The 18,102-nt window shown below is 40.3% G+C and overlaps 1 protein-coding gene across 1 annotated transcript; it reads left to right on the top strand.

The window, feature by feature from the left end:
- Nucleotides 1–390: 390 nt before the first annotated feature.
- LOC117474233 (transcription factor E3-like) lies at nt 391–16,910 on the top strand. The gene is made up of 11 exons (XM_034120195.1): nt 391–753; nt 4,402–4,500; nt 5,910–5,969; nt 6,487–6,649; nt 7,890–8,051; nt 8,328–8,426; nt 12,091–12,202; nt 13,157–13,213; nt 13,564–13,639; nt 14,834–14,981; nt 15,748–16,910. Exons 1-11 carry the CDS (start codon nt 659–661, stop codon nt 16,093–16,095), a joined length of 1,419 nt encoding a protein of 472 aa, XP_033976086.1. The 5' UTR covers nt 391–658; the 3' UTR covers nt 16,096–16,910.
- The last annotated feature ends 1,192 nt before the right edge of the window (nt 16,911–18,102 follow it).

Below are 18,102 nucleotides of genomic sequence, written 5' to 3'. Positions count from 1 at the left end.
TTATTAAACCTACATTTGACCTACATTTGATTTAGTTTGCTAACTTATAACTTAATTTATGAGGGAACACAACTCACCTCTATGTGGCCCTCAGTGGAAAAAATGTGGACACCAGGGAACAAGATAAACTAAAAACATAATGTAAAAAATAAATACTGTACAGTGGAATAAACTAAGATCTAAATAAGTGATTAAAGTTATGCAAGCTAACTTAATGACTGTTCTTAAACATCTCTGTTGATGGGAAACATCATTGTATATACAATTATGAGCCTTTAAATGCCACTTTGTTTTTTTTCCCACAGTCTTGGGTAGATCTATGTGGTGTAGATCTATGCTCGCAGTTGCCCCGCACACACACACACACACACACACACACACACACACACACACGCACACTGTTTTTCTCTGTCTGTGGTTCAGTCTGTGGAGCAGTCTGTAGTTCAGTCTCAGGCTGACCAGGGTTATCCTATCTGCCTTTGAGTGGGACTCGAACCAGCAACCAGTATTTCTCCTTTCATCTTAAAAATCTGCTTTTTTGAGTGAAATATGCCGCAGTGATTTCACTCCTTAGACTTTGATCTCTCCGGTGGCTGCTGGGAAATAAAGCGCCTCAGTGTCTGTTCTTTAAAGACAAACGTGTCTGTCTTCTGGAGAAATGTCTTCCGAACCGGAGCAGCTGGGGACCGGGCTCCTGCAGACGCAGACCGTGTTTGTGATCCTGGATTCGGCTGAAACAATCAACCTGGTCCGGTGAGTCTGGAGCTTCTGGAGAGCACCGTTATTTCTGCTGCGGAAGCACAACTCTATTAAAAAACCCGTGATTTTAAATCTGTTATCATAATTGGTCCACAGAAGTATCTTGATTAATACAAATCAATACACATTCCACATGTGTAGTGTCTTCTGGTAAATTCGGCATATTAATTTCGGCCTAAAAAAACGTGTTTAATAGTATTTCATAAAGATTTACACTTCTACAGGCTTAGCATTCATATCGGTCACAGTTGGCATGAATACAAGGGAAATCGCTTCATGAAGTTATATTTGTTATTTGATTCCAGATATTTATTGTCATATAAACAGTATAACAGGCAGTTATACTGTACAATAAGATTCGTACGTTCACATAAAAAAGAAAGAAGTAGAGACTGCATGTTGTAGAAGGTGTGTAAAAGTGCATGATGTGCTGTATAATACAAAAATAAAAATAAATAAGATCTATAAACAGCAGGGTAGAGTATGGTGTATAAATATACAGATGTGCATAAGAAAATGTACTATATAATGTAGAATATAATTGTAGTTCTTATTAAGGGAAGCTATTAATTCAGCTTTGGTACAACAAATGTAATTTAAAATCTTAGAAGTTTGGAATCAAGTTTGGCATGATCAGGATTATGAGTGACCAACGTGATAACCAGCTGTTTTAAAAAAGCTATACATTTTTTTTTAAATATGACAGAAAACCTCCACACATGTCCTCTGACGCAGCTAAAACCTGCATTAAATCTAACTGTATTAAGATAAGTCGATAGTCAAAACAAAAAGCATCTCTGTTATTTGAGTAGATTTTTTTTGATAGGCTTGAATTATTTTCTTGTGTATTAAATCAATGCCGAATTCAATTGCATTCACTAAAACATCCACATTTTACTTCAGTTTTTATTTGGATGTTATTTGGATTTGTGTAAATGTAAAAACTTATTTTTAGATAATCATGATGATGAAGAAGAGGTTAACCTGTTTAATAAGACTGTTGCCGGGCAGGTTGTTATTATGGTCTGACCTTTGACACACACACACACACACACACACACACACACACACACACACACACACACACACACACACACACGCACATACCATGTATAAATCACTTCAGGGGACATTACATTGACTTACATGCATTTCCTGGAGACTTATCCTAACCTTAACCATAACCAACACATGCCTAACACTAACCCTAACCCTAAACCTAACCAAGTCTTCACCCTAAAATTAATGATTCCCCTCATGGGGACCTCCATTTTGTCCCCATAAGGGAGGCGAGTCCCCACACATGACTGTGTAAACAGATGTAGGTCCCCACAAGTATAGTAATGCTAGGCCACACACACACACACCAGAGTTCCCGTTAGCCGGTAATTACCGGACAATGACCGGTAAAATATGCTGAAGTCCGGCAAATCTAAATCTCTCCGGTCAAAATGTCCGGTCAAAATAATTTTCCCTTAGCGCAATACCGCATCAGTTGCGCCACTTATGTGACAGACAAGAATAGTATGTGACAGACAAAAGAGTATGTGACAGACAAAAATTGTCAATTCTAATGTCTAACACTTAATGTGGAGAAAGAGATGTCCTGTATGGGTTGATTGTGCGTTGATCTGTTGGTAATGCCTCGGGGTTCCGGTGGGCATGTAAACAAATGCATAATGCTGCGCTATACTTTGTGGCCTCATCCGGTTGCATAGCGACGCTTATTGTTTAGGTGTCTTTTAACAAGCAGGTAGTCATATCATTAGCTAGAACTAGCTAGATCTGATCGATATGGACATAAATGCGAGTAAAGTCTAATCTGACAGGAGAGAGAGATCGGCTGCTGCTGACGAGTCGACACGCAGCTCTGCATGATCCCCTGCAGCGGCGAGCAGAGCAAAACACACTTCAGGTTAGAAAATCACACGTAGCTATTTTAATTACCTCTCAAACTACCTAAACTAGTTATAGATATGTTTAGTTTTACTGTCGGGTCACTCATTACTGGATCCGCGAGCTGCATGATACTGACGGGCTGTCAGGAGAAGGAGAGAGCGCTCCGTTTATTATTCCCGCGTTTTTGTAAATTACTGTACACTTTTGAATAATGTAGTTAATCTACTATAATTAGTTTGTTTAATGTCGAATCATATCAATTTGTTTTAAAGCTCAATAAATAACAAAGAAGACCTTTAACCGGCACTTATCTAATTTTGTCCGGAAGATTTCAACTTTAACGGACATGTTGACCGGCAAAAAAATATTCTAACGGGAACTCTGACACACACACACACACACACACACACACACACACACACACACACACACACACACACACACACACACACACACAGAACGACTGGTCCTCTTATGTACTTTTCCAGAGAAACAAACAGGCTCAGTCTAGCCCTCAATAACCCCTGTCCTCCCCCTCAGTTACACCACCACACCCTGCTAATGTACACACACACACAGACACACAGACACACATACACACAAAGACACAAAGACACAAACATAAAATGTGTGGGCGGTGAGACAGAAAGCAAAACTAAAAACAAGTCGGGCGTCTCTCTGCTCGATGTTGAGAAAGAGTGTCTCAGTCTCAGCTGGTGAAGAGGAGGATTTGATGAAGATGTTGAGGTGACATAACAAATGATTACAATTATAAAGTTAAGGTCAGAAAGGTTTCAGTCTCAGCTCATTTAGTTTCTGCCCTGTTGGAACTTCATGTCTTTTTTTACTTGAAACTCTTTCCAGATGTTCTTAAATTAGAAACACAAACTCTGCTTTTTTTAACCACATCTTTTACAGTGTGCACTGCCAACCTTTCCTCATTCCTCACCTTTAATCAGAATAAGATATTCTTTATTTATGGCCAGTGGATATTTTATTAGCGTATCATGTTTTTATATTTGTTTTTGTTTGTTTAAAATGCTGCAACCTGCAACAGCACCAGTTACAATTCCTACTGTCACTGCCACAGCAAGAACATACACAAACATGTATCATAAACATAAAATAAAATAAAATATAATATGATTTCATTCATATGTCTGCAGCTGGTAACGTGCTTCAAACGCTGCTTACATAAAGGACATGTTTTACAGTCTAGGAGGAGGTGTGCCTGGAGCTCCATGTGGACGCTGGATTGGAGGAAATGACTCAGCAGAAATACACTCACACACGCGCGCACACACACACACACACACACACACACACACACACACACACACACACACACACACACACTTGATACACTCTCACAGAGACACAATCCACATACTTTATACACTCTCACCCACACACACACATTAACATACAGTATACAGGAAGTGGGGTAGAAGGCAGTTAAACTGAACTGCTGACAGATGTTATTCCTCAACATTCTTCTTCTCTGGTTTCCAACATCATCATTCACACATTTCCATCAGCAGACAGTCTGAACTTGAAATCGTTTTAATTATATATTTCCGTCTGTCTGTCTGTCTCCTTCTGCCATCTGTCACTAATTATTACGTTGTAAGAACTGTATGGAGGTTTTTCACATTCACTTCAATGGAGATGCAATGCAGCTGCTGATTATTTATCTGTCTTTCTGTGTGTATTTGTGTGTGTGTGTGTGTGTGTGTGTGTCAGGGTGGAGTCTGGTATTGTCGCTGACATCGAGGTGGACAATTTGCTGCCGTCAGACTGCGACACCTTCTACCAGATCAAGAGTCAGCCAATCAGCTTCAGGTAACAGCATGGATTTACAGAGAGAACAAACTGTTATTGAAATTAAAAACATTCAAGATTCAAAAACGTTATTGTCATACAGTATGCACAACAGTAACAGCTTAAAGGGGCCCTATTCTGCTCATTCTCAGGTTCATATCAGTATGTAGTGTCTCTACTTTAAAGAGTCCTCTCCTGCTGATGTTCAGGTGTATATCAGTATGTAGTGTCTCTACTTCAAAGAGTCCTCTCCTGCTGATGTTCAGGTGTATATCAGTATCTAGTGTCTCTACTTTAAAGAGTCCTCTCCTGCTGATGTTCAGGTGTATATCAGTATGTAGTGTCTCTACTTTAAAGAGTCCTCTCCTGCTGATGTTCAGGTGTATATCAGTATGTAGTGTCTCTACTTTAAAGAGTCCTCTCCTGCTGATGTTCAGGTGTATATCAGTATCTAGTGTCTCTACTTTAAAGAGTCCTCTCCTGCTGATGTTCAGGTGTATATCAGTATGTAGTGTCTCTACTTTAAAGAGTCCTCTCCTGCTGATGTTCAGGTGTATATCAGTATGTAGTGTCTCTACTTTAAAGAGTCCTCTCCTGCTGATGTTCAGGTGTATATCAGTATTTAGTGTCTCTACTTTAAAGAATCCTCTCCTGCTGATGTTCAGGTGTATATCAGTATGTAGTGTCTCTACTTTAAAGAGTCCTCTCCTGCTGATGTTCAGGTGTATATCAGTATTTAGTGTCTCTACTTTAAAGAGTCCTCTCCTGCTGATGTTCAGGTGTATATCAGTATGTAGTGTATCTACTTTAAAGAGTCCTCTCCTGCTGATGTTCTGGTGTATATCAGTATGTAGTGTATCTACTTTAAAAAGTCCTCTCCTGCTGATGTTCAGGTGTATATCAGTATGTAGTGTCTCTACTTTAAAGAGTCCTCTCCTGCTGATGTTCTGGTGTATATCAGTATGTAGTGTATCTACTTTAAAAAGTCCTCTCCTGCTGATGTTCTGGTGTATATCAGTATGTAGTGTCTCTAATGTGACATGTGTTGTACAATGTGTTGGAGCGCTAGGGGGACACAGAGATTTTATCCTTTGCAGACCATTTACGTGCACACAAACCTGTATAAAACACTACAGGAAAGTGAAAACCCCAAAAGTAGAATAGGGGCCCTTTAAGCCCAAGACTCCTCCTTCATTTAAACTTTTTGGAATTTCCTCACACTCCGGGCCTTTTCTATTTGTGTGTAATAAACCAGCTAAATAAAAGTCTATGAATGGATAATAGGAGGTTGTGCCCTGTTAACCAACGTATTAGTAGACGGCCAACAACCAACACTGCCTTACATTCTGTTCACATGGATGTTCTAGCTCATGATGTTAGGGTATGAGAGAAGATTTTTTTAACAACAAGCCCTCTCTTTCTCTCTTCAGTACATCATTAGCAGCTTCCTCACCGATGTCATCCTCGCTGCCGTCAGCCATGACGTCCAGGTAACACACAACTACAACAACACACTCCAAAAACACACACGACACACACACTTCTTCCTCGGTCTCTTTCAGATACAACACTTCTAGTATGTCCTACTGGATAAAAAGACATTTGTGTTGTTCTCAAAACATCATTCATTCAGTAACAGCATTACAATGTAATCAAGCTTATTGGAACGAACCCTTTAGTGTTGGGTCTATAACAGCATTATATTTAATAAACGTATAGAACAATCTGTAAAATTAAGTGTAAACAAAGGAAATATGTACCGTCAAGTAAAGAAAGAGTGCTTTAAATATATATTAAACTACAACACTTGAGTAAATGTACTTTCTACCGCTGCTCTTTCTATTGTTTTTTGTGTGTTTCTTGTTGACTCTGTCCATCCTGCAGAGGGCGCTGTGCTCCTGCTTGCTCCTGATCTTTCCTCACAAACTGATGGTAACTTCCTCCTCTCATCCTCTCCTTCCCTTGTCTCCTTGTCTCCTCCCCCCTCTACCCCTTCTCCTCCTGCAGGGTGTTGATGCGTCAGGATCTGATGCGTCAGCAGGCTCTGGAGGAGGAGCAGAAGGAGGCTCAGCAGCAGCTCCTCCGATCCGCTGACTCCTCCTCCCCCATCTCTGTGTCTCTCTCCTCCTCCTCTGGACCTCCTGCTCAGGTCCCTGTGGAGGTGCTCAAGGTAAAAGAGGAGGAGCGTTGGTTCTGAACATGATGTATGAATGAAAGTGGAGATATCCTAAAACCAAAAACACTAAATCCTACATTTCCCATAAGCAGAGAAAGCGAAAGTCCACACTTCCTTTACTCAAGTAGAAGTACAGATACTCGTGTTTAAAAATACTCTGGTAGAAGTAGAAGTACTGACTAAACTTCTTTACTCAAGTAAAAGTAAAGAGGGCTTTGAAATGTACTTCAGTAAAAAGTACCCATAACTAGCAGCTGTTTTAAAGAGTACCTGACCTCCCTTTATATTAATAGAACAATAATGTCATTGTTAGCTAATGAATGTTTCCATGCTGAACAACGGCAACATGACAACGTTTTCATTGGTCCCTCTTCTTTAGAGAAGACCAGGAAATGATGGATACACGGATCGTGTTCAAATCAATAGGCACGCAATGACTCTAAATAATAATGATCACGCCACCAAACACACATTCAAACTAAAGGAACCAGCCTGTTTGGAAAATGAGAGAAGTAGAAAGTACAGGTATTTGGGTTCAACATGTAAGAAGTAGAAAGTACAGGTATTTGGGTTCAACATGTAAGAAGTAGAAAGTACAGGTATTTGTGTTCAAAATGTAAGAAGTAGAAAGTTCAGGTATTTCTGTTCAACATGTAAGAAGTAGAAAGTACAGGTATTTGTGTTCAACATGTAAGAAGTAGAAAGTACAGGTATTTGTGTTCAACATGTAAGAAGTAGAAAGTACAGGTATTTGGGTTCAACATGTAAGAAGTAGAAAGTACAGGTATTTGTGTTCAAAATGTAAGAAGTAGAAAGTACAGGTATTTGGGTTCAAAATGTAAGAAGTAGAAAGTACAGGTATTTGTGTTCAACATGTAAGAAGTAGAAAGTACAGGTATTTGTGTTCAAAATGTAAGAAGTAGAAAGTTCAGGTATTTGGGTTCAACATGTAAGAAGTAGAAAGTACAGGTATTTGGGTTCAACATGTAAGAAGTAGAAAGTATAGGTATTTGGGTTCAACATGTAAGAAGTAGAAAGTATAGGTATTTGGGTTCAACATGTAAGAAGTCAAAGTAAAAAGTCGTCAGAAAAATTAGTAGTGTAGTAAAGTACTGATACCAGGAAAATGTACTTAAGTACAGTAACAAAGTATTTGTACTCCACTACTTCCCACCTCTACCCATAATGCACCTGAACACCTGTATTGAACACGTTGTTGCTCCCTGTGTCTCAGGTGCAGACTCACCTGGAGAACCCCACCAGGTACCACATCCAGCAGGCCCAGAGGCAGCAGGTGCGTCAGTACCTGTCCACCGCCAAGACAGCCAATCAGGAGCCAGCTGGACTTCCACCAAGCCCCTTCCCCCACAAACTGCAGCCTGCAAACAAAAATGAGGTAAATACAAAGAAATAAAGTGGTGCAGGAATGAGTCCTAAACCTAGAAATAAGTCAGTATTTTAGTACTTCCTGTTACTACGGAGGTCAATGTTTTGTTGACAGTACTTTTAGTCATTTTCCGGAGTACAATGGAAAACCCTGATGCTTTTTGTAAAGGGATCCCTTGCGTTGGTAACTTCCTACAAATATACATCATCACTACACTACTCTATATGGTATATGCGAGGGGCTAAAGGTCAAACCTCTCATCTGATCTGTGATTGGTTCATTCAGATGGAAGCGACGGTCATCGATGACATCATCAGCCTGGAATCGAGTCTGAACGACGAGTTTCTGACGATGATGGACTCGGGTCTGCAGATCGCCACCACGGTAAAACTCACGGGATTAAAATAAGGTTTACACTAGCATGTATAAGTGTGATTTACACCAACCACTAGAGGGCGACAAGGTGCTGCCAATATGGAATAATAGCTTCATTATAACACTTATTTTATTAAAGGTGGGGTAGGTAAGTTTGAGAAACCGGCTCAAGATCGCTAGAATTTGAAAATACACAGCCGGAGAAAATCTGCTACTTCCTTACAGAGCCCCTCCTCCAACACACACGAACGCGCACATGACCAATGAGGGCACGAGATAAGTTTGTGCACAGATGGAAGGCTGACAGGCAGGTAGGCCATCCAGTTATTTTAGCCGGGCCGGCTAAAATGATTGGTCGTGCTTTTTACAGTACTACGGCTTCCACAGATGACATTTTTTTATGGATTTATTGTCAAAGCACTTCAGATATTCATTGCTATCGGGATGTTAAGAGCATTCCATGGAATATAACAAAAAGTGTATCTCGAGCCGGTTTCTCAAACTTACCTACCCTACCTTTAATGTTAACTAGTGATAATGATCAGGGTTTGTCGGACAAAAGAAACATTGTGATGGTTTCACTTTGAGTCGTGTTAAAATGTTCATTATTTATTTTATTATCACAAGCCAAACTATTGATTAATAGAATACAAATTCAACAGATTAACCCAAAAAGAAACCGTCCAACTGGATCAAATACTACAATAAAATCCCGCTCTTATATTAATAGTTGCATAATAGTAATATGATATAATATATAATATTATCACAGTCACAGGGGAGTTTTGGGACTTTCTTGGACATACTTTTATTAGCATTCTCCTGATTAAAGACTTATCTAAAGTAACTTTTTCGGTGCAGGACTTTTACTGTAACTGAGTATTGTTGTAGTTTTGTATTACTACTTTTACATCCAGTAAAGGAACTGAATACTGCCTTCACCCTGCTTTTTTAAAATTGCTCTCTGCATGGTTTTCTCTGTGTTGCATGAAATGATCTTGAGATCAAAAATGTCTAACAAAAAACTTTGAAAGCTACAATCACTTTATGCAGAATATCACTTCAGTTTTCCAGACTTCCTCGTTTCTGCTGCAGCCGCTGTGGGAGGGGACTGTGTGTGTGTGTGTGTGTGTGTGTGTGTGACAGTGTGTGTGTGTGTGTGTGTGTGTGTGTGTGTGTGTGTGTGTGTGTGAGTGCGTGTGTGTGTGTGACAGTGTGTGTGTGTGTGTGTGTGTGTGTGTGTGTGTGTGTGTGTGTGTGTGTGTGTGTGTGTGTGACAGTGTGTGTGAGTGCATGTGTGTGTGTGTGTGTGTGTGTGTGTGTGTGTGTGTGTGTGACAGTGTGTGTGAGTGCATGTGTGTGTGTGACAGTGTGTGTGAGTGCATGTGTGTGTGTGACTGTGTGTGTGTGTGTGACAGTGTGTGTGAGTGCATGTGTGTGTGTGACAGTGTGTGTGAGTGCATGTGTGTGTGTGACTGTGTGTGTGTGCCAGGCAGATAATAAGCTCACAGGGAGGTTTTTTTTTTGTTTCTTTCTTAAAGATACGTTTCCCCATTTTACAACAGTTGCTCGAACAGAAAGAGGAAGAGAAGCTCTGTGTGTATGGGAGTGTGTGCTTTAGTGTGTATATGTACATGGATGTTTATGTGTTTAAATGAAATCGGTAAATATGAGGATTTTAGTTTTACTGCCGGACCATGAGAAGAGGAGGATTAAATCAGAGGTAAAGAGTTTTCTTGTTGTTGTTTCAGGTCAGTTTGAGAATGTGACCTCTGATCTCTGAGCTGCAGACTCGTGTCTCTGATGGCTTTGTTGTTTTATTGATAAAAAACGGAGAAAGTCTGTGGTGTAAGAAGTATTTTAGGACATTTGTGTTAAGTAAAAGTGCAGAAGTATCATCAGCAAAGTGTAGCAAAAGTATCAAAAGTAAAAAAGACTGAACAAATACTAATTTAGCTGATTATTGATACCATACGTTTACAGACAAGCAGCATTTCTTTCGTTGTAATCAAAGTAATCTGTTAGATTTCTATTACGATATATACATATAATGGACTAGGAGTGTATGCATTAACAGGAACACGTGTCAAATTGGACTTAAAGCGCCACGCTGCTGCCGGCTTTCATTCATTTAATTTTCAAATCATTTTGAAGTTGAACTGCACAAAGTTAAAAGTGACATGTAAAGGAATTCAACTGTCGGCAAAAAAAGAGTAGAAAACATGCTGATATCTCCCTTTTAAGTGCTGTGTGTGTGTGTGTGTGTGTGTGTGTGTGTGTGTGTGTGTGTGTGTGTGTGTGTGTGTGTGTGTGTGTGTGTGTGTGTGTGTGTGTGTGTGTGTGTGTGTGTGAGCGTGTGCGTCAGTGTGTGTGTGAGAGCATCAGTGTGTGTGTGTGTGCGAGCGTCAGTATGTGTGTGTGTGCGAGCGTCAGTGTGTGTGTGCGAGCGTCAGTATGTGTGTGTGTGCGAGCGTCAGTGTGTGTGTGTGTGCGAGCGTCAGTGTGTGTGTGTGTGTGCGAGCGTCAGTGTGTGTGTGTGTGTGTGTGTGTGCGAGCGTCAGTATGTGTGTGTGTGCGAGCGTCAGTGTGTGTGTGTGTGCGAGCGTCAGTGTGTGTGTGTGTGCGAGCGTCAGTGTGTGTGTGTGTGTGTGCGAGCGTCAGTGTGTGTGTGAAGGTTTTTTGACCGATCAGCAGATTCCTCAGTTGCTCTGGAGGAAGAAGACTAAATGCTGAGCCTAAACAACATTATATTTCTTATTTAAACATACCTAGCTCATGCATTGAACAGAGCTCAAAGTGCCAACACTAATAAATATTATAATGACTGTAATATTTAATCCTTAAGATAAGGATAAAAGTAAACAACTTAGACGTAAAGTTGCTCAGATGAAAATACAGTCTTAAAGAGTCGTAATCGGGGACTAAACTCATTTCCAGAGAACGGTCTTTGAAGATGTGAATGATGTTTAACATGCCTACATTTTGCAAGACACTACAGGGAAGTATAGTGAAAAGAAAGAAATGGTACTAATAGATATCAGCATGCAACTTCCCCACATCATAACTTGCACAAAGACTCATCTAATGCTTTGTTTTGCTATAATTAGAAGAAATCTACAGACATAAATAGAGTTAGTTAATTCAACATCTAAATTTGCATTTTTTGATTAAGACGATGTTATCAAAGCAAATAGCCCAAAAATTCACAAATGACCCGTTTTGTTTTTGGCCTGTAGTGTCTCACCATACAGATGTATAGAACTTGTACTTTCATAAAGGTAAACCACAACAATTATAATGAAATATTTCTCATAGCAACATCAAAAATGAAATAATATTATTATCATTTCTATCGTTATTTTGCAAACAAAGTGTTTCAGTCATGTCTTAATCTGCAGGAGATACACTGAAGGTCGTGTGTGTGTGTGTGTGTGTGTGTGTGTGTGTGTGTGTGTGTGTGTGTGTGTGTGTGTGTGTGTGTGTGTGTGTGTGTGTGTGTGTGTGTGTGTGTGTGTGGTGTGTGAGATCCTGGGATGCAGTGTGTAGCAGAGAGCGAGGGTCATGCTGCAGCCAATCTCTCTGATTGCTCTGAAATGCTTCAACTGTTCTCGGCCTCTGATTGGTCCCTCTCCCTGACAGCTGCTCATTCTGTGCTCTGATTGGTCCGTTTCAGCTGCCGGTGTCTGGGAACATGCTGGACCTGTACGGAGGCATGGCCACGCCCACCATCACCGTTAGCAACAGCTGCCCAGCCGACCTGCACGGCATCAAGAGGGAGGTGAACGGTGGGTCTCAAACACACACACACACACACACACACACACACACATATACCATGTATACATCACTTCAGGGGACATTACATGGACTTACATGCATTTCCTGGAGACTTATCCTAACCTTAACCATAACCAACACATGCCTAACCCTAACCCTAACCCTAAACCTAACCAAGTCTTCACCCTAAAATTAATTATTCCCCTCATGGGGACCTCCATTATGCCCCCATAAGGGAGGTGAGTCCCCACACGTGACTGTGTAAACAGATTTAGGTCCCCACAAGTATAGTCTAGGCCACACACACACACACACACACACACACACACACACACACACACACACACACACACACACACACACACACACACACACACACACACACACCTCAGATCCCCCAACTCTGCAGAGCTGATTGCTGATTGGCTCCTGTGTGGTCAGAGATCTGATAGTTATGCCCCTCCCCCGTTTTTCTGCTGAAAATGTGTTCTTCTTCTCCGGTTTGATGAGTCAACATCACGACTTCCTTCAAACAGACCCACCCACACACACACACACACACACACACACACACACACACACACACACTCACACTCACACGTTGTATTTTCCCACATCATCAGTTCCTACTTCCTGTCCAGTCAACATGAACTAAAAAACACTTACTGCTGTTTCAGCTGAAAACCTTCAACCGTCTTTCAAAATAAAATGAGATGTCCGTTAACTTCATTCATCAGCTAGTTGAATCACACACAACATATTCTGTTAATATGCTTTACTCAAAATGTCCTTTTGTGTATAAATTGCTTACTCCAGGTTACTTCTCCCACGGTGGAGAAAACCTTGCTTAATGACAGAAATATGCAGGACGATCGTTCAGACTTTGTTACAAACTGTTCTGTTTGTGTTTTTCCTCACAAGTGAAATCTTGTAAATTGTTTCTGTTGTTGTTTTTGTTGCAGAGGTGGAGACCAAAGCTTTCATCAAAGAGAGACAGAAGAAAGACAACCACAACCAAAGTGAGGACATTACATTTCATACTGCAGTATTTCTCCACGTATAACTGCTTATATAACTGCGTTGCTACTTAAGATGTCCTTTTGTGTCTTGAAACAAAAACATGGAGATCAGAAATACTTCAATTATTTTTTCCATCGTTTTGTCCGTTTTTCTTTTGCTGTGATGTGTAATGTGTAATGTTGTGAAATAACTCTCTCTAACTATCTGTGATTTCAAAATGTTTCTGTGGTTTTATTGCAACATTTCGCACAAAGTCTTGAATGAACAGCAGCGGATGATGCACACTATAGAGAGTGCTTTACACCATGTTACAATAATAATATAATATTGTTGGTGCCGTGTGTTTCAGTCGAGAGGAGAAGGAGGTTCAACATCAACGATCGGATCAAAGAACTCGGGGGTCTCATCCCTAAATCCAGCGACCCGTCAGTACCAACACTCATTCATAATATACATTTGTACCCTTTCATGTTTCAAACAGATAACACACATCTACATTGTATCTTTCGACTGTAATAAATGTCACATTTCATGTCAGAAATAACGAAGACAGGCAATATTAATAACTGTATCATGACGCCAGGATCTCTAGAAAAGTACTTTTTGTTTCAGATTTATAATTACCAGGGGAAAATTAATAATGGTTAAAAAATATAACATTATTATGATTTATTACTTGTATTATGTATAAGTCTTCATGGACAGATTTCAATGAAAAGTGAATGCACCTCGTTAAGCTCGTTAGTGCCACGTGCAGAGGTGGGAAGTAGTGGAGTACAAATACTTCGTTACTGTACTTAAGTACATGTTTCTGGTATCAGTACTTTACTTTGAACACAAATGCCTGTACTTTCTACTTCTTACATTTTGAACACAAATACCTGAACTTTCTACTTCTTACATGTTGAACACAAATACCTGTACTTTCTACTTCTTACATGTTGAACCCAAATACCTGTACTTTCTACTTCTTACATTTTGAACACAAATACCTGTACTTTCTACTTCTTACATTTTGAACACAAATACCTGTACTTTCTACTTCTTACATTTTGAACACAAATACCTGTACTTTCTACTTCTTACATGTTGAACACAAATACCTGTACTTTCTACTTCTTACATGTTGAACCCAAATACCTGTACTTTCTACTTCTCACATTTCCCAAACAGGCTGGTTCCTTTAGTTTGAATGTGTGTTTTTTGGCGTGATCATTATTATTTAGAGTCATTGCGTGCCTATTGATTTGAACACGATCCGTGTATCCATCATTTCCTGGTCTTCTCTAAAGAAGAGGGACCAATGAAAACGTTGTCATGTTGCCGTTGTTCAGCATGGAAACATTCATTAGCTAACAATGACATTATTGTTCTATTAATATAAAGGGAGGTCAGGTACTCTTTAAAACAGCTGCTAGTTATGGGTACTTTTTACTGAAGTACATTTCAAAGCCCTCTTTACTTTTACTTGAGTAAAGAAGTTTAGTCAGTACTTCTACTTTTACCAGAGTATTTTTAAACACGAGTATCTGTACTTCTACTTGAGTAAAGGAAGTGTGGACTTTTGCCATCTCTGGCTACGTGTGTTAACGAGGCGAGGCCTGTGATTGGTTGATCAGGGAGTCGAGGTGGAACAAAGGCACCATCCTGAAGGCGTCGGTGGATTACATCCGGAAACTTCAGAAGGAGCAGCACAGAGCCCGAGAGATGGAGGAGAGACAGAGGAGGCTGGAGAACACCAACCACTCTCTGCTGCTGCGCATCCAGGTGAGGAGGCGGTCCTTATGATGACCAATCAGTGACTTGAGCACTGATAGCTCCACTGTGATTGGCAGAGGTGGGAAGTAGTGGAGTACAAATACCTCGTTACTGTACTTAAGTACATTTTTCTGGTATCAGTACTTTACTCCACTACTTCTTTTTCTGACTTCTTTTTACTTTGACTTCTTACATTTTGAACACAAATACCTGAACTTTCTACTTCTTACATGTTGAACCCAAATACCTGTACTTTCTACTTCTTACATGTTGAACCCAAATACCTGTACTTTCTACTTCTTACATGTTGAACACAAATACCTGTACTTTCTACTTCTTACATGTTGAACACAAATACCTGTACTTTCTACTTCTTATATTTTGAACACAAATACCTGTACTTTCTACTTCTTATATTTTGAACACAATACCTGTACTTTCTACTTCTTATATTTTGAACACAAATACCTGTACTTTCTACTTCTTACATGTTGAACACAAATACCTGTACTTTCTACTTCTTACATGTTGAACACAAATACCTGTACTTTCTACTTCTTACATGTTGAACACAAATACCTGTACTTTCTACTTCTTATATTTTGAACACAAATACCTGTACTTTCTACTTCTTATATTTTGAACACAAATACCTGTACTTTCTACTTCTTATATTTTAAACACAAATACCTGAACTTTCTACTTCTTACAGCTGAAAATATGATAGTGTTTTGGAATAAAAGTCAACTCTGTGTTTTGGTTTTGGTGTTTTTAGGAGTTGGAGCTCCAGGCGGGTCTCAACTCTTCCTCCTCCTCTTCCTCTCTGGACCCTCAGACCCTGCTCTCCCCCACGCTGCCTCAGCCCTTCTCCTCTTCCTCCTCTTCCTCCCTGGTGACCCCCTCCCTCGGTCTGGATGCCCTCAGCTTCGTGGACCTGGACGATCCTCACGGAGTCTCCGGTGTCTTCTCCCCGGACCTGATGTCCGACGTGGGGCTGACGGAGCTGCACGGCCTGCTGATGGAGGAGGGGGGCGGGGGGGTGATGTCCGACCCCCTGCTGTCCTGCGGAGCGTCGATAAGCAGCAGCAGGAGGAGCAGCTTCAGCATGGAGGAAGATCTCTGATGACATCACCACACACGCTGCGACGCCATTGGCCAAAAACACTGAATCTTAACCCGTGAAATCATCAAAACCAACACACAGAGGTGATGTCACGACGGCAACCACTGTGAGTCTACAGTGTTCCCATGGTAACCACTGTCTTGTCCTGACTGGAAGCTGATTGGCTGATAACAAGTAAACTAAAAGCTGATTGGTTGACAGGCTCCAGGTGTCTAAAAGTAGGGCAAAACACTCAGAAAATTACTTTTAAAGTCTGAAATTCAGATTTAAAAAAAGGCAGGATAACCAAATCTTTGCTTGTGTTTTAGTTCATGAGTTTTAAAAAGGTGCTACATACGGCATTCAGAGCGTTAATATGGCATCAAACTATTGTTGTGTAAACATATAGCGGCTTAACGTCTACCTGACCAGAGAATTAAGTCTCTTTGTGTGCGTTTTAATCCGAGCTCCATGCATGTGATACTGTTGGCCGTCCTCACTAGTATACTGTCTAAGGGCCGGGAAATATGTGGCGTTTTTTGCAGCGTTGTCGTCTTCTGTGGCCTGATATGAACATATTTCACCGCAGAACACAGCAACGCTGGTCATGTGACGAGGAACAACCAATCACAGCCTGCAGATCGTTCTCCCTTCTACCGTAAATCAGTCTACGGTAAATATGAAGGATGAGGAGATCAGTTTAGTATCAGTATCTGTCCCACAATAAACACATTGAAGAAGATTACCTTGTAGAAAGTCGGCCATTATTCTATGGATTACAGTTACAGTTTGTAAAGACGCAGCATGGTTCTATTAAAGGTCACCTATTATGCAAATTCCACTTCTTCATGTCTCTTCTACATCAACATGTGTCCCCTCTGTGCAAAGAGATTCTGAAAGTTTCAGGAAAAAAGATTCTCTCTCTTTTTGTCCTGATCCATTTATATAAAAACCTGTCTGAAAATGAGCTGATCAGATTTTGGCCACTTTATGATGTCATAACGATGTTTTGGCTTGTGTAACCATTAGCCAATCACCAACCAAGGTAACCCCCCCCCCCCACCTTATCACCTGAATCTCCTCCTAGAGCACCATTGTGTTATTTTTAACCAAATATCTCTCAGAGGGGCGTGGGGAGGGGCTCCTTATTTTCATCTAAAGTAACAGACAGAGAATCAGCACTTTGGAAGCAGGGCTGAAACAGAGGGGATTATGGGATGCTACAATGATCTGTTTGGTGTTTCAGCCAATCAGAGACAGGTTCTGTATATATCTGAGACCTATAATATATTGATGAAAAACAGTATAATAGGGGACCTTTAAGAAAGTGACCTCCCACACATTGTAAAAGTATATTTCACTTGGTGTTTTCAGCAGGACAGCGAGCAGGCTATAATCAGGTTACATGGATTTAAGTCACTCTGCAGAGGAATAGCTCTTTTGTCCCCAAGGTGTAAACGTTACATTATTTAAATAATGTAAATCTATATACCAAACAATGAAATAATAGCCAAGACGTACATTGTCTTGCTAGCTTAGTGTACTTTCCTTAATACTGTGTAAGGGTAACCAGTGCTTTGAATGTCGTATAAAGCACCTTTTAATCTCTGAAATTCAGATTTAAAAATGCAAAAAACTGAACATTTGGTCATGATTTTATTTCAGTGGGTTTATACTGAACAGTAAATTGTATAACCTGTGGTAAAATAAATAGAAATTATGAGATGCTAATTAAAAATGTGGAATAATTCATGATATCATTTGGACAAGTATTTTTTCATTCTTTTTTTTTTAAAGGTCCCATGTCATGCTTTTCTGGTTATTACCCGTCCCCTTGTGTGTTAGGAAGGTTGTTCTGCATGTAAACAGTCTGCAGAGTCACTAACCCTCAAAGTACACCCTGTAGCGAGTAAAACTCTAACACAGAAAAGACCTGTCTATGCTGCCCCAGAATGCCTCGTTGGACATTTCCAGCACCCCCCTTTCCCGCGACCATGGTGCTCAGGCTGAGTTTCGCGATGTCTCGCT

The sequence above is a fragment of the Trematomus bernacchii genome, unplaced genomic scaffold (assembly GCF_902827165.1).
Source record: "Trematomus bernacchii unplaced genomic scaffold, fTreBer1.1, whole genome shotgun sequence".
Classification (NCBI taxonomy): domain Eukaryota; kingdom Metazoa; phylum Chordata; class Actinopteri; order Perciformes; family Nototheniidae; genus Trematomus; species Trematomus bernacchii.
The sequence above is the reverse complement of the archived record's forward strand: the minus strand, read 5'-3'. Positions and strand labels throughout refer to the sequence as shown.

Bases quoted from the DNA above. Each gene is read 5' to 3' on its own strand.
- LOC117474233 (XM_034120195.1), top strand. From the start codon at position 659: ATGTCTTCCGAACCGGAGCAGCTGGGGACCGGGCTCCTGCAGACGCAG. The intron at 8,427-12,090 runs GTAAAACTCACG...GGTCCGTTTCAG, and splicing joins GTCTGCAGATCGCCACCACG to CTGCCGGTGTCTGGGAACAT. The intron at 12,203-13,156 runs GTGGGTCTCAAA...TTTTTGTTGCAG, and splicing joins CATCAAGAGGGAGGTGAACG to AGGTGGAGACCAAAGCTTTC.